The sequence below is a fragment of the Notolabrus celidotus genome, chromosome 16 (assembly GCF_009762535.1).
Source record: "Notolabrus celidotus isolate fNotCel1 chromosome 16, fNotCel1.pri, whole genome shotgun sequence".
NCBI classification, from domain to species: Eukaryota; Metazoa; Chordata; class Actinopteri; order Labriformes; family Labridae; genus Notolabrus; species Notolabrus celidotus.
In genome coordinates, this window is record NC_048287.1 from 13,418,322 (window position 1) to 13,439,493 (window position 21,172).

Here is a 21,172-nt window from a genome sequence, read left to right on the forward strand (position 1 = left end):
AAGAGTACTTGCATTGACCTCTCCACCTTTCGGTTAGGATGTACATTTATGAAGCAGTCATGAAATGCAGTGCAGGCCATAAAGATCATACTGCTTTAAAATACAATCTTTCGACATGTGAGTTGACACGTTTCCTAATATATATTACTAAAAATAGGTCACATGCTATTGACTGGTTATACACACTTTTGCATAATTCGTGTCTTATTTGTTAGAATATGGTGCAATCAATTAGTCTTTTTCCTCCTTCAGCAGATATTTAGTGCGTTAAAGGGAATGCATTAAACAATGCGAGAGGGTGGGGAAGATAATAGCATTAGTGTGTTTGAGAAGTGTGTGTATGTGCATCCATGCTTTTGCCTGCGTGTCATGATGAGGTCTGGCAGTAGTTAAGTAGTCCCTTTGTTTGAGCAGACAGGGTGGAGTGTCTCCCACACTTGGTCCAAATCACATGCACACGAATGAAAGCATGCAAGCAAAGCATTTTCATATCGACAGATGGCCAAAATATCTGGATGGGAAATTTTGACTTAAGAGTTATAATATGTGGTACCAAAGTAAAGCCTCATAAGTGAGGCACATTGTCCTGAAATGGTTGTGAATCTAGTCACATTAATTTAAAGTAGATTTATATGAGAAGCAATACAAATAGTGTCATTGTGTAACAAAAACAGAAATAATGATATGTTTGCAAAAGCTAAAACAGGCGGTCTCCACCACTCCAGTTATTATGGTCAACTTTCAATAACGGGACCAGTCACTAGATGGCAGACTAGACCATGCTTTACTGGTGTGCACAGAAAGACACTGATGTTGTCACAAGAAATCTAACAGGTTTTATTAAATCAAAACCATTTCCAACAGACATTGAAAAAAAAAAAACTAACACAAGAATTTAAGTCTATTGTACTTAGTGACAGAGACTGAGATGAGGTGCAGATTTGAGGTGTTTAGCGTCTTAGCTTGGTTTAAAAAGTGCTTGAAAGGAAATTCTGTACAGCCATGGCTTTCCAAGATAGACGTGGGATTCTAAAGTTTTGAAATAAACATTATCTGTCTTACGAATAGTAGTAGAAAAATACATGTTTTTTTGATAGGAAGATTCTGCATCATAGAGAAGGCATAAGGTGTGCACTTGCATAAGCTCAGGTAAAATATGATACATAAGCTTTGTATTTTTAAATTAGTGCAAAGTATAAGAGCAAAAGATACTGCTAGGGTTGTGTATGTGCATAGTAAGTGGGTTGAAGGCAGTGGTTGGATTAATGTGAACAGAGGGACATGGGATCCAGTTATATACAGATTATGGTTATAAACATCAGAGGCTTAAAGGGAAGGCCATTTTTGCACCAGGTATGGAAATGTATCAGTATGAGGCTCTGGTCTTTGATTCACCAAAAAAAACTATTATACATGATGTGAAAAGCGCTGCAGTGTCCACATGGATTCATAAATTCACCTCTACAGTACAGTATTTTATCTAGAGACAGAGCTGAGTGTAGTTATGACAGAAGGATCATTCAGTCTGGTGGGATTAATACATCCAGTTCCTCCCCCTCCACTAAATCTGGACGGCTAGTGCCCAGGCTGGAGGTCGTGCCCCATGTCGCCTCCTGCTGTGGAGGAGGTGGAGATGCTGTTGTGTTGGATGGCCTGCAGATGAGACCCAGGACCTACAGGGGTGGGACTTCCTCCCTCAGTAACCCCTGCAGCTGGACACAGAAACAGCTTTCAATCAAAGTCACTGATCCTGTGTGGTTTGTCTGTTTGTCTGTGATTTGTGTTTTGTGAGAACATGCAAGCAAATGAATGAAAATCCACTAGATTTAAGGAAAATATCTCTTTTATTTAAACAAATACAGGTAAAAAGACAACATTAGAAATATAGGTATGTAATAAATGGCCAATATTGCAACTTTCTTTGCTCTCTGAAGCTTTTTTAACACTTTAAACATAATAGCTCCTTTCATTGAAGCCTAAAGGTGCACTGTTCTCTCACTTTCTTTCATTTCAGGTCACATGCAGTGTCAGTTATTTTTTAAATTAACTTTTCCCTGCCTGGAGTGCAAGATTAGCATGTTCTGCATTTTGTTCCAAGCTAGCTTCATGCTAAGCAAAACAGCCAACGCAAGATTCTTGCTTCACACCCCAGATTATTTCAAATACCATTAAGGTCTGGTTCTTTGAATGAGAATGATCATGACACTGAAAAATCTATTCCTTTAGACGGAGAGTCAAGAGTGCAGTGTTTTACCCTGACTGGCTCTCTAGGAATAATAGTGCAGGTACCAATAAGTTGGGACTGTTGGGGACAAGGCAGAGTTTTAACTCCTATGTGCTGCTGGGTTTCACTCTGTAAGATACAGTTCAGGGTTCCTGTGTTTGGAAGGCAGGGAGTTTGTCATGACAAGACAAAATGTAACCCTGGCGCAGTCCTTTATGTGCATGTACAAGGTGTAAGGTGTCTGAATTATGCCCACAGTGACAGATGGAGATGATTGGTGTCAGGCGTCTGGAAAAAGCTGGTGAGATTTCTAGAGAGGGGGGGTGCAGGGTAGTGGGTTTTACTCACTGGAGAACCCCTGTGCCTCTCTCTGCCGGGCGGTGACAGGGCAGTCCTTGTGAGTGAGCAGAATCTGCTTTAGTTGACCCACCTCTGACCTCAGCGACGTCACCTCGTTCTGGAAACACACAGAGAAACACTTTGTATTCTTCCAGTTTCAATTGTGTTTGTATGTGTGTGTGCTTGTCTGAGCGTGTCTCACCTGTAGCTGCAGGTTCGTGTGCGTCAACTCCTCGGCTTTCTTTTCCAGCGATGACACCCAGACTTTTCTCTTCTGCCGACAGCGGGTGGCAGCAGCTCGGTTACGCTCCAGAAATTTCTGCCTGCGCTCGTCGGGGTCCTGTTCTGATGTTCTTCTGCGACGGTTACCACTTCCTCCTCCTATGCTGCAACTACCACCTGCCTGCATTGCATGCTGGGAAAGGGATGACTGGGATGGCTGCATCTGCTGTGCAACTGGAGACAACTGCAAATAAACAAATAAAAAAATAAAAATTACAAAATTACCTGCAGGTGTTACTTTTGCAATATTGAACAAAAGGGAGTTCTGTTATACGGTATATCTGCACAGCTATGTTTCAGTCACAGGCAGATATACAGATACAGAGCATTATACCTGCGGTGGAACAGACAGAGGAGGTGCAGGTGGTGAACCTTGGTGCAGATGTTGAGGCGGTGATTGGTGAGCCTGAGTGTGCGTTACATTCGCTGACTGGTGAAGCTGGTGCCTGTGTGGGCTTCCCAGATGCTGCTGCGGTGGAGCATGGCAGCGCGGTTGGTACGGGAGGTGTTGGGCCGTAAGCTGTGCCGGATGATGTTGATGGTGATGATGATGAGGAGGAGAAGGATGAGGAGGATGATGATGGTGTTGTAGTGGAGGTGCCTGAAGACGCTGTGCCATCATATCCATCATGTGGCCCATAGATGTCACAGAATTATTGACGCTGATCATTCCTGGGTGGTTCTGGGGGAATTGATGGCCTAACATCTGTTTGGATCTCTGGGTGGAGATAAAAATATGTTTTATGGGTGAGCATGTGTGGCACTGTGCAGAGCAGTTTATGTCACATGACAAACACAAAATATGATAATAACCTTTTCTAACTCTCGGCAGCTAAAACTCTTGCATTATTTACGCTGTGAGTTAGTTCTATCCTCACAAAGACAAAGGGGTTGTTCATATCATGGCTCCCAGAAAGTCACACACATTTGACCCTCAGTGATTGACTGTCCAATTATAACTGTACGTTTGTACATCCTTTCACCTTACACACACACACCCTCATATGTGAATTAAGACCTCTGGAATGTGACAGACAACCACCCCGAACATATCTCAAGGTGTTTGTATAAGAATACAAAGTAAGATGAATGATTCCAATTTTTGAAATTGCCACGGTGGCACTCAAAAGAAAGAAAGCCGGGTCATAATTAAGCAATAACACACTAGGGGGAGTTATGTTATACTGAATATCAGCCCTGTTGTAATATTACAATGCAGATATGTGGTATAACCTCTCAACCCATGTCATACACATAAAGAACGTCCCACTGATGGTATATCAGCACTCATTAATGACCTCTTGTCCAATCAGATTGATTGTTTGGAACAAGTGGAATTAAGTTGCTAAAAATAGTGGAGTATTCTGTTCAGATTTGATCAAAGATTAAGTTGGAGTTGAGTTCTCTGATACTGTACAGATTCTAACTTTAATTCTATTAAAACGTAATACCTGAATAGACACACATTTTTTAACCTCTGCTGTTAACCCCTTTCTAATGTATTTAATGTTGCCTTGGCAAGATTGTCCAGTTTTGATATTTTATAAATAAATGTGTTGTATACTACAGCACCTTAATGAACCTATGAGGACCTTTCATGTCTTCGTACAGATGTGGCTCTTGCTGAAGCGTATGTTTGTTGTTGAACAAATTAATAGAAAACAGATCTTTGTAAAATACTTTCCTTTTTCAAAGACAGGTTGCACAGTGATGAGGTAATTTATAGATTTGTAGCCATGTACAGGGGCATGTCAAGACGTTTCTGTCTGGGGTGGCACAACTGGGGCATGAGGGGTGGCTTGGGCATGTGTGCAAACTTAAAGAATAATTCAGCATCTGTCTTCACTATCTACTTTAACAACTATTATTGAGTATTATAATGCCTTATATTTCTTTTATAATTTTTTTGACTTTCAAAAGAAACACAGCAGATTAGCAACACATACATCATCTAACCTAATTCTTTATGGCTTAAAAGATCTGTCCAAAGTGACAATAAAAGGAACTAACATAAGTTAATGCACACATTAAAATACAAAGAATGCTACTGCCAGTCTTTTAACACATACAGAATCAATGGTTTTCATAAGTCCCGCCTTTGACAAGGCATATAACCAATCATGGCATGTGATTTTGGGATGGCACCTGGGGTGACCAATCGGATTTTTACAGGGGGGCACCTCCAGCCACACTTCTAGACATGCCCCTAGCTACATGAGATCATTCTGGTAACAATTATATATTCTTAAAGAATCCTATTCCTTTATAGTTCTTTTAAGGGAATTTTATGTCTTTTAAAATGTTTTATTTCTTTATCTTGCCTTGTGTGATTTTACAAACTGCTTGTTTTATATTGCTGCCCATGTAAAGCACTTTGGAACTTGGTTTTTGAAAAGTGCTCTATAAATAAAATTATTATAATTGTTATAATGACAAAACAGTCATTAATAAGCATCAGGATAAATGTGAGACTATTTCAAAATCAGGTGAAAACTCCTCACTGTACCTTTAATACATCTGGTTTATTTCAAGATGATTCAGAAAATACAACCCCCATAAATAAAAAAGTGCACCTCTTTTTCAAAAAACACAATGTTTCATTATAATGCTTCCACTACATTCACCACAATGCCAGTTTGAGCAGCTACATTTCTAAGTAAACATCATATATAAAGGGGCTGCTGATTATACATTTTCCATCTCCCCAGTAATGGGTGTGGGGTGTGTGACCCCTTACACAAGCTATATTAGTAACAGGAGCAGATAAGCTCCTAACCCACAGATCACTTCAGGTCAAACAAGCCTGAGTTCCCACAGAGTCCCACCTCTATGAAACCAAATGTGTCAAACTTATAATGATAGCTGCTCTCACTTACACTCCCACACTTAGAGCATCATCGCCATTTCTCCTGGTCATCCGCTACTGTGAATCTGACTGTGGGTAAGTGGGTTAATGTGTTCCAATAAATGCTGCCGTCTGCAGCTTGATACCTTCACACTTTATCGTTCCTGTGTATCATCTGACTAAACAGACTGTAAGAGCTAAATTAAACCTCATCTCACCTTTCTCCTATACTCAGCAGAGGAGAGCGAGAGAGAGAAGGAGGTCATGTTTAGAGCATGACATCATCCCCCCACCCTCCCAAGCTTTAACGCTATCTGCTCCCTGTTACACAATATTTCTTTAAGAGAAGAGGCAGACTTTTTCCCCCCCTTCCACCATTCAGCAGCGAGAAAAGGGAGCACATTTAGCGGGTGCCAAGGATGAGGTCACTGGGTTGTCTGTGCCAGCTTAACCAGCCAGCCAGGCTGCCAGTCAAACACGCACGCACAGCCACACACTCGAACACACACACACCGAACAGGATGGGACACGAGTATTTCAGCTCTGTTTACTACATAGAAACACCCTGACACTGAGGCCTGCATTACATCATGGATCTCCTTGGACTGGATGACACACCACGTTGATATTTCTGTCTGGAGGGATCAGTGAATGAAGACGCACAACTGTACATGAAACACTGATCCACTTGTTGAGCGTTTACTTTTCCACCCAGCCTGAGCGTGGAGTTACTGTACAACTGAGGCATGTTAATGCTTCTCCTGTGGTTGTACAGAAGCAGAGTCCTGTTTCACATCTCAGAAATGCAAAACAAAACTTTCAATGACATGAAGACACAATAGATTTAAATAAAATCAGTCTGTAGAAGAATTGAGTGTGTCTGTGTATGTGTCCAAACAAGAGAAGAAGAAGAGAGGTTCAGATTTAAACCTGCAACTTGAGCGGCTCTGAAACCCGAAACCACTTTTCATTCGCTGCTCTGTATACAAGCGCTGCGCATGAAGTCATAACCTGAGAGTGTGTGTTTGTGTGCGTGGATGTGGGGTGATTTCACAGTTTTCCCTTTCAAGCTGCTTTTGATAGCACACACACTTAACAATTTATAGGACATGGACATAGAAAGAGGAAATGTAAAATTTAGAATGAGAGAGAATGAAAGCATGTTGACACGAGGAAAATAAAAACACCCAGGAAAGCCAGAGAGAGTGTAGCTTGTGTCTTCCTGCGGTATGGATGTGTGTGTGTGTGTGTGTGTGTGTGTGTGTGTGTGTGTGTGTGTGTGTGTGTGTGCGTGCGTGCGTGCGTGCGTGCCTGTGTGTGTGTGTGCGTGTGTGTGTGTGTATTTGTTTTAAAGTGTACAGTTACACTCTGTTTCCTGTCCATCCTGATTAGAAAGGAATACACCAGAGGCAGAATTACAGGCCAAGTTTTTGGGGGCTTTTATTTAAAGGAAAGAATTGCAGGGTGAAATTTTATGACGTTAAAAGAATAGTTTGATGTTAGCTTAGCTTAGCATTAATACTGGAAACCAGGAAACAGAATGACTGGCACCGCCCACAGGTAACAATATCTGCCTACCACCTCACTAGATCACTTTGTATGTCCCATTATTTGGTGTTATTCTCCGAGCCACTGCCAAGTCATCAACAGAGGTTCCAGGAAGTCACTGATCACAGCCAAGAAGTAGTCCGGCTCCTAATCCTTCTAATGCAGTAAAATGTCATTTTACTTTGCCTTTTGGTTGGTTAAAACCATAAACTGCATAAAACAATGGACAGAACAACAGCTATTCCCAGTGAGGGTATAACTTTTAGAGCTCCCCCTGGTGACTGGCTGCAGTGTAGGTGATAAAGCCTCCTCCATCATAACAGATGGAATATGGGTCAAACTAAAAATAAAATGTGTCTTTTTTTTTTTCAAATAGGCCTCTGTCATAGTAGCTAGCTCTTATCATACTGGTTTATGTGTAGATTTAAATTTTTCAGAGTAGTTTGGTTTCAATTTTGGGATGTGACATCATGATTGACAGCTCTGTCAACAAATGTGGGCTCCTACAGTGTTCGTTAACAGAAGATGAGGAGGATAGGTGAGAGAAAACATAAGAGGCACTAAAACAAGACTCACTGAACTTTTTGTAGCCATGAGTGTCCGCTTCAAATCAACACCACCATCTGTTGTACTGTGTACTAACCTTAGGGATCTTTAACATTTTGCCAGGGAGTTAAATGTGTGTTTTTGACCAGCCAGATCACTGCTGCACATACCTTGTCATGTTAATGTCAGCACCCATAGAGGCAGTACTTTTGCTTCATATTTCACAATGGGAGGAGATGAAGGTGTGCCGTCAACATGAATATACAGTCAATGGTTTAAAGACGTGAATTTAATGTTGTAAATTGGTCAGGTTGAGAGTTGCTAAAGCTAATTTTGTTAGTTTTGGAAAAAGTCAAGATAGCTTCAGCCTGTTTCCTGTCTTTATGCTAAGCTAAGCAGCAGCTGCTTCTAAAATGTCAAACTATTCCTTTACTGCTGGAGTTAACATTATTAGCCTTAGTCAAAAACAATGGCATTGTTTTCAGTCGTTTTATAGTGTGTTATTTCCAAAGAGGAGAAGGAAAAGTGTACTCTGAGGAAGAAAATATGAGTGCTTTGAGCTGACTGGTCAGTACCTGAGGTGAGGAACAGGAGGGGTTGTGTACAGGCCCTGGTATACCCATTAGACACGACATCTGCTTCTCTATCTGAAGACGGGGAAAAAATTGACACAAAAATAACCTTTCAACCGTGACAAGAAAAAGCCTCGGCACAAACATAACCTCAGGTACAAAGAGTTCTCCTTGGGGTCACATCCATTAGGAGCTTGATTCATTCATCCAAAAGTGAGAAGTGATTTTTTCTGTCAGCCATTAATATTTGGATTACCCGGGGGGGAGGGGGGGATCTTGACCACTTTGGCCACTATACCTGCATGTATAAATCATAATTCATAATGCACACGTGTCTAGATGCAATTGTGTGTGTGTGAGAAACCAGCCTCATACTTACAGGCATGTGCTGAGCAGATGCCCCTTGCATGGCGGGGTCTGGCAGGGTGCCAGGTAAGGAGGCTGGCAGCGGTTGTCTGTGTCTGTTCCGCATGTGGAGAAGGGACGACAGTGGCCCGGGAACAGGCCTGTGGTCAGCCAGAGAGAGAGAGAGAGAGAGAGAGAGAGAAAGGGGGGGTGTCATACCAGACAGCTGAAGTTTCAGTAATCTGGGTTCAGAGAGAGGTGCAGGTTGAAACATTTATAGCTGGGTCTTAAAGGCAGATGGAGGTGAGATGGAGATACATGAACATGTTTAAAAACTGCTCAGCATTGGAATCAAACGTTCAAACACTTAGAAATTACATTTTAAGGCTTGTGTGTTTTCAGAAACAATGTTCCAGTTACTCTTCATAATCCAAAGACGTCACTGCGAGCGCTTTTCATAGGAACTACTTTCTGACTAAAATATATTCCCTATGATAACTATTGTTCTTTGGATTACCCAGAATAACCAGGATTTGTTTCTGGAAAGACTTGTTTCCATAACAACATACTATTTATCTCTATTGTGCTGAGGTGGAAGCTGTGTTGCTAGTTTTCTCCCAAGTCAGGATACATTTTGTTGAACAAGCTAGTTTGTGATCGTTTTGTGACTTCTTAAAGTTACTTGAAATGTTTTGGTCCTTCAAGATTATACAGCCCTTTTGATTCACTGTGTGTGTTGGTATATATATTAGTGATAAAATAGTTTCACAGGCATGTTGTTTTGAATTGTAAGACATTTATTAGTCATTCTAAGATTTTTTTTAACTGGGTGGTAACAAATTAAAATTTTAAGAATTAATAGCATTGGAATAAATCAATTACATATGACCTTCAAGCTTTTGTATTTTTTTTTGGTTTATTTTGATTAAGATTATTACATACATAGTACTTCCAATCAGATCACTACAAAGCTGTATGGCTGTCAGATCCAAAGTGAGAAAAAAACTCACCTGAAGTCTGATAAATGTTGTATTATGAACTCATCAACAGTTTTTTAATTTTAGTTTAAGAACGTGACAGCTGAAGAGATCACAGCCCAGACTGGATTCAAACTACAACATCTGCGCTTAGGACTCCACAAGTTACTGACGCCCCCACATTTCCTCATAGTCAACTCTTTTCACAGCTCCCCCATCTGGATTAAGCTCTAAATGTGGTGCACATGTAAAAAAAAAAAAAAAGATGTATGAATCAAATACTGAGAGGTTGAGGACTAAGACTGCTTAAAAATCTACATAAATGGCAGGAAATGTGGATGAAGGACATTTTTTTTGCCTTTATTGGATCGAGACAGCTCGCACAATAAAAGGACCTTAAAATAAAGCGGTACCTTTCTTAGGTCCTTTTGGCACTTAAATTTATTTCATTCAGTTTTAAAATATATTCATCACATTTCTGTAATATAAGGTTTTAAAAATGTGTCTCATTTATTCATGTGAGATCAAATTTGAAGCAGCATAATTCATCCGTTTTCTGACTGTCGTGGTTCAGGATTTTGTTAACATGATCTAACACTGAGTATTGTAGGACTACATACTTCACCAATGTTTTTTCACTTTTATTTTGACACAGAATCTAAGTGGACAGATCAGAAGTGGTGGCTTCTAAATGTGAGTATATCTGAAAGTGTTTTTTTAAACTTCCTGATGAAACAAGGGGGAAAAGGACAAGAAATACAGGTTTTAGGTTTCTATTTAGGTCTATGGTATTGGTCCAATCTGGCGACTCTTAATGATGGAAATCTTACAAAGTATGAGAGCAAACTGAACCATCTAAAAAGTCACAAAGCAAAAGTGATAAAATATATGAAGTGGTTGAACCAACAGTTTGAGTCCTGACAGAGTAGTGTTGTTTTTGTGCAAACAGGTGAAAAAACAGAGGTGTGAGTCGAGGCTTTGAGAATGGAAACTATGAAGAGGTGACAAAAGTGAACAGAAAACAGAAATATACTGAAGAAAATGTTTAAAAAGAAGCTCAGGGATCACAGTGGGGGATGCTGGGAGTCGTGGTGCCATGTGCTGATCTAACCACTGTGGCTCTCAGCCAGTCGCACAGCGTGGGCCTCCGTGGCCGCGCTGAGGTCATCGACAATGATGTCATCAGTGAATCTGGGGTATGTGGCCCAGTTAGCATACAACACAGCTCAGTCTAACCAAAGCAGCATTTCCTAAAGTAACCACAACAGTTCTACTGGGCCACAAGCCAGACAATCTGAGACTGGGTCGCTATGGAAACTGGTGGTAAACATGAGGGGAAACAGTCAGACACCCGATCCGTGGTTCACTAAGCAACACTTAGCTGGTTAGGCTGACTAACATGCTGTCTGGATTCAGCTGGCACTGATTTACTGCTCTATAACTCTGGGTGCTGTCCTGTCTGGTCTTGCCTGCTCCTGGACAGATGTTAGAAATGATCATTCACTTCTGGTACCCTGATTCATCTGACCAGCCTCAGAGATGCGTTAGAGGCTTTGTTTTTTTAATTACAATAAGAAAAAAGTCTGTCAGCCAGTGACCTGTTAATGGATTGTAGGGAGGCTTTTATTTTGAAAGACTGGGTTTAGGGATATAGAAAATAATTAAAATTCCTCCTTTCGGCTCCAAAGTGCTGCGAAATAGTGTTTCTAACAGTGAGGAATCTGGGTAATGTGTGGGTTTAAGACACAGACCGTGTATTTGTGATGTTCTGTCTGAAAACCTCATTGTATGTCTCTCTTATTTCCCGTCCTGTGTCTACTGTCTGCTGTTCCAAAAAGGCTGAAAACGCAAGAATGCAGCTGCTCATTTTCATTTATGAGGTGATAACTATGACCAGTAAAACTAACAATACAAACCTTCAGAAAAAAATAATAAGTAGGCTAGTGGCGCAGAGTTTGCAGCTCAAACATTTGTAATTCTTCAGTGTTCAAACCAGTGTAAGGCTAAGGTTTTTGTAGCCCTGCTCTTGTGTTAGCCACGGCGCAGCCTGTGTGTGAAAACCATGATGGTGCGAGCCAGAGCCATCCGCTGCAGCCATCCCACAGCTTGTATCAATGTAGAAACCATTACCCAGTCTAAAATATGTTATTTCATTCCTAATATTACTTTTAAGAAAATCCTTAATCATCTGGTGTCCTCAGAAATTATCTCCCAAACCCTGAATGTTGAGAATCACTGGGCTGAGGGGCCTGAACGGCAGCAAAAACTGAAGTCCTGACACTGGGTCTGAGTGTAAATTATGGCACAGGGATGTAAAAAAAAAAAAAATCGCTTTAGAATAAACAATGTAAACATAATTTGGCTTATACAAGTTTTTAGGATATAAATGATGAAATATTGATCATAGTCAAGTTGTGGTTGGCAATCTTTCTTAATGTTGTAGATGAGTTTTAATTAAGAGCTTTATACAAGTTGGATTAAAACTGGAATATATGATTGTGCAAATGTTGGCTAATCTATCAGCAGCTGATTTTTTTCTTTAAAAGAATATTCTCAGTTCTCAACAGTTACTATTTAATTGCCTAAAGTTATTCATGTTAATCAACAACTAATTAGTATAAATCTGACATAGGTTAAATTAACCAAAAGCACTTCTCTTGTCAAACAGTGTGAGCCAAGTAAAAGTAGTGTGAAATCTGACATCAAACCCACAGTCAGTACATATCAGACATTCAGATTGACATAAATTATCAAATGTCAGTGAGAGAACGAACAGCTGCTGGGAGCTGCTCACATGAAAGACAGGAACTGGTCTAATCTGTGTGTTGCACTGGGAGATAACCAGGGAGCCTGGAGGCTCTGACAGACTCCAGTCTGGACCCTCACAGACACAACAGAGGCTGTGTTACCATGTCAGGGTGGGTAGTGTCAGTGGGTTTGAGTGGGGGTTATGCAGCGCTCTTTAAGTTATGACTTTGTTCTCTCAGTAAATTGACTGTGGATTTTTCTTCTCTCACTTCATTAGTGCAGTGATCAATTATTCAGGAAGGAAATGCCATTCAGTGCCAGGCGCAATGAGATATAAGACGTCCAAAACAAAATGAGCAAGACAGGGTAAGGAAAGGAAGAAGAACTATCAAGGATAGGCAGCATTATAGGAGATGCATATAATGTGAGTGTGCAGCTGCACTCACCCTGTGTGTGTGAAGGTAGAAGGAGCCTGGGTGATGACGGATCCAGACTGGGAGCAGGACAGAGCTTGCTGGGCAGCCAGGCTGCAGCTGGGGCCCATCAGGGGGCCATGAGACTGAGGATGTTGCAGAGGATGGGTCTGTGGATGGTGCAGCGGTGGGTGCTGAGGCTGGGGATGTGGGTGCTGGAGGTGAAGCTGGGGTTTGAGTGGCTGCTGGTTCATACAGGACGTTGGCCCATTGTGAGAAAGCGTCTGTGGGAAGAAGTGGGGTGTAAATGTGCTGTCACACAGAGGTTTCTGCTTTCATCATGTGTGTGTTTTCTGATTTTGATAAGTGGTGCATGTATAGAATTATTTCAGTGTGTCTGTGTGTGTGCCTGTGCTTTTGTGCTTGAAGTCTTGCTGTTTAATTTACAGAGTAGAATGTGATCGCCTAGTGTGTCTTTCCTTGCAGCAGGTCAGATATCTGAAGCTGTCTAATTGGGTCTGATTGCTTTTATCTGCCTCACAGTCAGGTGTCACTCAAAGCACTAAAACAACAGACCTCACAAGCAAACACAAACATAAACAAGCTTTGTGATTCATGCTGTCTCTTCATTTTTGGCCGTAGACAATTCTTCTTTGATACCTGTTTGCTTTTCTCCTCTTCTTCTGCCTGAAGAAATTCTTCCTCTATCTCCTTAAACAGTCCAACCTCTTCACAGTTCTGCAAAAATCTTGTTGGTGTCGGAGTTTGATCTGGAAGCATTACACATAGATGCACACACATAAAAGGAGGGACAAGTAAAAGAAAAAAAAGACAATGAACCTCTCTTTTTTTCCACAATAGCCTCTTCTGTTTTAGCTTATTCGCTCTCTAAATCAGCTGTCCCCCGAGCCATAATGCCGGGTCTCCTCTCAGCCGTGCTCTCCCTGTGATAACATCAGTCTGTCTCTCTGAGCCGTCTAAACATGCAGGGGTCAAAGGTCAGCTGTGCTCTTTGTTTTGACACGAGATTTCCTGCAGGAGGTTGTGACGGGCTGCGGGATAGAAACACAGTAGGGAGGGAGGGGAGTTGCAGGGGGGAGGGTCTGTAGAGGTTATATGTCCAGCTGATGTTTATGTGTGGACAGACAGCTGTTTCCATGGCAACAGACAATGTCACCTGACATTGTTCTGACTCGGCCCAGGTGGGGATTCTGCTTGATTTACACTCATGATTCAACCTCCATCAGCACTGTAGGGGCTTTCACATTTACAACCTTACAGACATGATGCGAAACCGGAAAATAGATGAATAAATAAATACACACATAGTGATTTGCCTTTCCTTGAAATAGATTTAAATCTTATTAATTTATTGAGGACAGAAGCACAGCTCTTAAAACCCTTTGTTGCATGCAGTGCACTTCAGGGTTTGATTATGATTTTTGAGGGACATTTTCCCCCATTTCACATTTTTACAATTGCAATAAGCATCTTAAGTAGCATTTAGAATATCATGGGACACTAAATCCCATGAAAACTTGATTTTCTTTGGTTTGGCATCTCTTTGGACAGAATGACCCCTTTTTTATTCACTTGTGGGAAAAAAATTTGGGACTTAAAAGAAAAGGAAGATTATACAAAATCCGTTGGAAAAGTCATGAGGCTTTCCAGTGTTTATGCAACTATGATATACAGTTTAAAGAAGTCTAGTAATTGCATAGTGGATGGATATGAAAAATAGATGGAATTAACTTACAATGAGGATTTTTCCTTGTACTTTTTTAAGTATTATATTATCATAAACTCAATTTCTTTTTTTAATTTTGAACTGTTGGCTTGACAAAAAACACTAAATCAAGTCATGATTCTGTAAAGCAAGGCAACAAACTGCAGATAAGTTATATTTTTTAACCAAAATTAATTATTATAAATTACAGCTCTACAGTTTTTTGTTCACATGGTCAATATATAGTGTGATATAATAATTTAACAGTAATAAAATGTGGTTTGTTAAACATATATTCCCTGTATTCCTGCCCTTCTCATTTTACCTAATGTACAATTTAATAGTGACTATTCAGCTGGTTTGTGCTGACTGCTCACCTCTTTTCTATGTTTTTAAATCCTAGTAGGCCCTCACTGATGCTGTTATCAGCATACAACATATTTGGTCCAATCTGATGCCGTATACTCTACAGGTTGCAACAGGAGCCGCTCTGTTTCACAGGCAATCTAAGGGAAGGAAGCCTGTATTGAGCTTATCTGATTTCATACTGTATAACGTGAAGTCATCACTTTTTCATGCTGAAAGCGCTGGAACAAGTCACCCTCACTCAGTGCCAAACGGAGTGACTTATAGCATGTTTAGGAAGCAGGGGGAAAAAGTCAAGGAGAAGCTGTTATTTCGAAACGAACGCACAAACAGCATACGACCACGTTTGCTTCATTATTGCGTGCTTGCTCACCTGTAAAAGGTGTATCCGCCTTGATAGAGGAGAACTTGAGGGTCATCTCATGCTTGTGTCTGTGGATGACCAGGTGCTCCTCTAGCTGGAAACGCTGCAGCGGACAAACCGACAGAGTGAGAGAGACATGAGGAGACGTGCGCTGCTGTATGACGTGACACTTGAAATTTTTAGTCAAATCCGCTGATGTAGCTGAATGATCAGTCATAAGGGTGTTAGTGGGTGACAAATGTTGGAATACTTATCACTCAGGACGTTATGGAATTGCTAGTTCTTATGTCACTGCTGTTTTTTATATGATTCATTATTGCACACTAGCCTTTTAAGCACAATCTTGACTATACTCCAAATTGACTTATAAATTCATATATCTGGAAAATCTTATTATTATCACTCTGGAAATGTATTTTGTCCACTATCATATTTTCCCGGCTGTGTGGTTGGCCTCATTAACTACATATTGTTCAGTTTCCTACAATTAACAACTGTAGAGAACGACTTCTCCCCCCCCCCCCCTTTAAATCACTCTATTTCACATCTTGTAATAGATGATCTCATCCCTTAATCAAGTATATTGTATATTATGAAGTTGTAACATTGCATAACACACAGATTCTGTATCCAACTGACCTGAGAGCAGCCGGGAGCGCCGCACACATAAGGCCTGTCCTGTTTGTCATTCATGTCATACACAAGCCTGCAAAACAGAAGAAGCAAGAGCAACATATTAACAACGTAATACACTGCAGTCTCATTTAACACAATACCTACAGATAACACATGCTAAGCTTGCATGATTCAGTTATCTCCTCCTATTTTATTCGTTGTTGACACTATGTGTAATGGGGGAGATAATGATGCAACTGATCCCTTAGGTGCCAGCAGGAGATGTAATTTGTAAGAGTGCAAGAACTTTAATACAACCGATCTGTCTGTGCTTTTCCTAACTATTCATTACACATTACTAAGAACAAGTAAGCATCAAAAGGGCATCAAGGTCTTACATTATCGTGATCGTCACTTCTCCTGATTTTAATGTACTTTAATGCTAATTGTAGAGGAATAGTTTCCACCTATTATTAGGCTTTCATCAGAGCACCGGTTAATAATACCAGTGTGATAAAAGGGCCGTAACATCAAAATAAAGTCAACATAGGGTATTAATGTCAACACAAACACATAATATGGAGACAATGACGAACTCAAATGCAGACTTAACCCCTGCTTGACCCTCTTTGCTCTTCATTGAGGATATTAAGTGAGTGATGGGGGGTAATTATGACTTTCTTGAAGTGCTCCTGCTCCTGGCCCTTCATTTTCCGCTGAGGAAGAAGCCTTCAACTCCCTGACCTCAGGCATTCCTCTCAGCTGACTGTCACCAAACAAGACTCACACACTTGTAGCTGGTGAGGACCCAAAGGTCAATAAGTCAGCCCTTCCTTGACTTTTATGTCCTCCTTTTAGTGCTGATAATAACTCCAGGGGAGAGGAAGATGTGATTGAGAATGGGGTTAAAGGTGGAGATAGCGGGGACGAGGAGCGTGTTGAATGTGTTCACAGGTACACAATGCACACTGTGAAAGTTTGCGTGAGTGGAAAGCGCTGAGAAGATGGCAAAGTGGGTCCTGATGTTATGGGAAAGAGTGAGAGCTAAAGAGTGGAGCGGGGAGAGAGAGGGCAAAAGTACACGCTTCCATAAGAAATGGAAAGTATGTGTGTGTGTGTGATGTTGGAGGAAGGAGGTGGGGGGGGGTTGAGAGTGACATTATAGGGTGATGGAGAGGGGAGTGGAAAGGGCAAGTGGCAGTGAGAAAGAGAGAGAGAAGGATGACACAATGAATTGAGGAGAGAAGGAATGAGGGCGGGAGGCGGCACAGGGAGGGCCTACTCCTCCTGACAGGTTTGAACCTGCCTCTGCCCCCATTTTCCAGCCCCCGCCACATAGAGGTGACTTCATAGGTGTGTGTCAGCGTGTGTGTGTTTGTGTGTTACCAAACAGAGTAAGAAAACAAACACACACAACAACCTGATCAATGACAGACTGACTGACAATCCTCAAAATCAGTGGGAAAAGACTAGGTTTCCTGGTTTTAAATGTAGGCCATATTATAAGTATACCCTGCAGCACTGACATTGCATAATGTGACATTTAATTACTTGATCTACCTGAATAAAATCACTCATAATATTGAGCAGCTTTTTGCTCTAAATTTGTGTCCATTTTTAGCAGCACTTGAACAAGAGGAGCACACTCAGCACATTTGTAGCAAAACCTTCTGTCGGTTGGTTACATCAATGCACAGTGACGTCATCCTTAATACATAAATCCGACAAGGGAGCAGACGACATGTTGCCAATTCAAGACGGATTAATGTCGTGTTTGCGTTAAAAAATTATACATCTGGGGCAGCTACATTTTTAGCCTCCGTTTCCGCCTCCTCTTCTGTCATTAATATAGGTTACTCTCACGACAGCAGGGGACATAAATAACACAACACAACTTTTGAACCACCTGTGAGACTTTAACATCCTTATCTCCATGTGCAGACTCTGGATCCTACTTCACAAAGTTGCTTTGTTTGAGAAATGTCCGTTCACAGATCCAAACTTAAAGCTCATTCAGCACACATTACGCAGCGGTTCCAGCCGGCAAACTCCTCCGGCAAGTAAGCAGCCGGTGTCTGTGTGCGTCCCGAGAACATGCCGATGTGTGTCTCTCCTCACCGCTCCGTAAAGCAACCTGTTCAACTCATAAACAAGCCCGGCACAGCTGTATGGAGAGAGCTGTCACACCCCCAAATAGACGCTCCTGCCTGGTGATGAGACTTGAACCGGGACAGCGAGCCAAAAACTTTACACCGTTAACTTTAACGTTACAAAATAAAGAAAGAACGTCCAAAAGTACGTAAAGCAAACCGAGGCAATAGTAAGAAGTACGCTCTCAGCGATGTTTAAAGTTTTGTGAATGAAAGTAAATTGCGGAGGCTTACCTACAAGTAGAGAGGGACAAGCGGCGCTCCAGAGAGGAACCACGTTGGACTGGAGCGGGATTACAATACGATCTATTTACAGAAGCATTACATCATCCTCCCGATGACGTCACGTGGGATTCCTGAACTTCTAAATCATTGCGGTCCCGTACGGAGAGAGGGATTCAGAGGGGCGGGGTTACGACACCGGCCGGTAGGGGGACGTACCGGACAGGATAGCAACATGGTGGTGGGGCTTGGACCCGACAGACACACTCACGCCGAGTGAGACACACCGGCAGCAACGTGACGGGACGAAGGGGCTGACCAGGTGGGCGGATGCCCCCCCCCCCTCTCTCCCCACTTTCTGTGACTGACTGCAACGGGACGTCCCAGCGTCTGCTTCGAGTCCGTGCGTCAGTATGAGCAACAGCCCCCGAGGTTTTTTGTTTCAGAACTTTTTTTGAGTTGTGATAATCTTTGACCCACAAAAATAAAACATGAAAAGGCCTTTGTTGAGGAGGACAAAGTAGACCGTGTAATTTTTCGAGCTAACGCAGACAAGTCTACCTTCTGTAGAGGTTTAGAGTGGGATGTAGCACCTATAGCAATAATAGGCTTAATGATAATAATAACAGCAAACAACAACAATCCATAAATTAAAAATATATGTTGCAATGCAACATATATTTACCATCCTACTGTAAGTGATTACAATTATTTCTTTACTACTTATGGATATGCTTATAAACTGTTAAATTACCCTCTAAATTATTAATTGTAAGCTATGTATAACATTTATAAACAGTATGTCTTTACAATGGATAGATTATTTTGCAAGCTACAAAGAGACATGTCATTTGGATCTCTTTTATTGAAGCTTCATGATGCTTCCTTATTTACCTTTGTGTTAATTGTTATTTGGACTAGTGTGTACACTAAAATGTAGCTCCAATCTGTACTCTACACATAACGATTTATTTTTCTGATCCTGATTTGGATCTTTTTATTTCCAGGATACCTGAAAAACAATGAATGTTTAGAAAAAATTATGTTAGTGTGTGTTTGTGTATACATATATATATACTGTGTATATAAATTCAAATGCTAAGTCAGAGAAAACCAAAATTTGATAAAATCCCACCAATTTTTTAAAACTAGGGCTTCATATTTTATTGCATAATAATAATAATAATAATAATAATAATAATAATAATAATAATAATAATAATAATAATAGATAGATAAATAATAGATAAATAATGAATACAAATAATCATATACTTTGATGTACAAATCTTTGAAGGGGTTGCAAAGGTTCATGGAACTGTTGTTTTTTAAGTTAAAAAGTGTGTTTAGCAACGTTATAATTGTTACACGTCATTATGTTATAGTCATGCTTGATAGTTGTGCATATATCTATGACAATGTCAGTGTGTTATAAACTGCAAAGTCACCTGACAACTTTCACACTGTAAGTGTGGATGCTGTTACAGATAGAGGAACAGTTTTCAACCATTAGCTGTTGTATCTTCATAGTTAGGGAAGTTGTGCTGTTTATAGAAACGAGACATTAATTTTACTCAGCACACTTCTGATAGCTTTTAGTGAGATACAAGAGAAAGAAGATTTCATTTATACAAATTACAGTTTGTTTGATTTTCCAAAATAAATGTATGCCCTCTAATCAGTATTTTAATAGAATAACTGAAATGATGTTACATAATCTCACTGACCTTATAAACTAAAAGTAGGGCCTTTGATCATTCTCATCTCCCCTGAGCTAAAACATGGAGTAATATCTCTGCCATGTTTGGTCAAGCTTTCCGGACTCCAGCCTGGCAGGGGCTGAACTAAGGGCTATGGTTTTGTTGTGGTTGAAGAGCAAGATGTGACCAAACCCTTCTGACTCATCACCCACCAATCGCTCAAAGTATGCTAATTCTGGCAGCCATGACAACAGGAAGAAACAGCAAGTTGTGATGATGTCACTCTGTGTTTTGAGCTCTTCCCAAGTTTGGATGCGAGTTGGGGAGTTTTTGTTTTTAGTGAAGATAAGGGACGTTTTACAACACGTGCTCACAGTCACACTGAGGAGAGTATGACGGCAGCCAGGAAGTCTCAGGCCGGAGCCTCGGAGCAGACAATGCCACTGAGATTACAACTAGCTCCATAACTCAGTGGCTCCACCGGCCATTAGCATTTGGCATCTTCACCTCGGCATGGCTTTTAACAGCCAGACTGGGAGCTTAGCAAGCTGCTTGCTCAGAGCCTAATGTCACTTTATCTGAAGAAATATAGGGTTTCAGGTCAAAGGTCAAACAAACTCAGTGACCTCGATCAGCATGTAGCGTTATCCTCATTTTAGCTTCATCATATATTCATTTTCTTCAGCTTGCTGCATGTTAAACACACTATTTTGGTATTAATGTGCCACTTAAATTTGATTATAAACAGATGATTTATATAGCAATTGAGTTTTCAAGATGCAGTCATCTGATTACATGATGCAATGGTTGGAGTTAGATTTACATCAAAAGCACCTTACATGCAGATCTGTGTAAGAGGAGTGCATGTGTGTATGTTTGGATTTAAATAACTCTGCATAACATGTATGAACTGGAGTTATTAGAGTATTAGTCTTAAATGAAAAAGTATCTGATAGTCGGAAAAGCTTTGTGAGTTTGTAATTGATCCCAAACTGTAACACCGTGCACCACCCACAGACCTCAGATCAGATGAAGTCATGCCCCGTAAACTCTCTGTGTGTCTCTCCCTTCTTCTCCTGCGTTTCACAACACATGCTACCACTCTCATTTACGTAATGGTGCTAGGAACTGCGTCACTGTCACAGTTCTGATACACTATGTGTATCTGTGTGTGTGTGTGTGTGTGTATG

The 21,172-nt window shown here is 40.9% G+C and overlaps 1 protein-coding gene across 4 annotated transcripts in view; it reads right to left on the reverse strand.

The window, feature by feature from the left end:
• Positions 1–808: 808 nt before the first annotated feature.
• The window catches only part of creb5a (cAMP responsive element binding protein 5a), a 22,525-nt gene continuing 2,161 nt past the window's right edge, over positions 809–21,172 (reverse strand). The window contains exons 1-11 of one of the 4 annotated variants that reach the window (XM_034704853.1): positions 18,295–18,387; positions 15,935–16,001; positions 15,305–15,398; positions 13,500–13,609; positions 12,873–13,123; positions 8,736–8,862; positions 8,360–8,431; positions 3,180–3,563; positions 2,766–3,029; positions 2,573–2,681; positions 809–1,712 (exon numbers count right to left, since the gene is read on the reverse strand). In XM_034704853.1, coding sequence (XP_034560744.1) covers positions 1,576–1,712; positions 2,573–2,681; positions 2,766–3,029; positions 3,180–3,563; positions 8,360–8,431; positions 8,736–8,862; positions 12,873–13,123; positions 13,500–13,609; positions 15,305–15,398; positions 15,935–15,988 — 1,602 coding nt within the window. In that variant the 5' untranslated portion in view covers positions 15,989–16,001; positions 18,295–18,387 and the 3' untranslated portion in view covers positions 809–1,575. Of the gene's footprint in view, positions 1,713–2,572; positions 2,682–2,765; positions 3,030–3,179; positions 3,564–8,359; positions 8,432–8,735; positions 8,863–12,872; positions 13,124–13,499; positions 13,610–15,304; positions 15,399–15,934; positions 16,002–17,816; positions 18,026–18,294; positions 18,388–21,172 lie in introns of those variants that run through there. The other 3 variants (XM_034704855.1, XM_034704852.1, XM_034704854.1) reach the window with 3 other exon arrangements.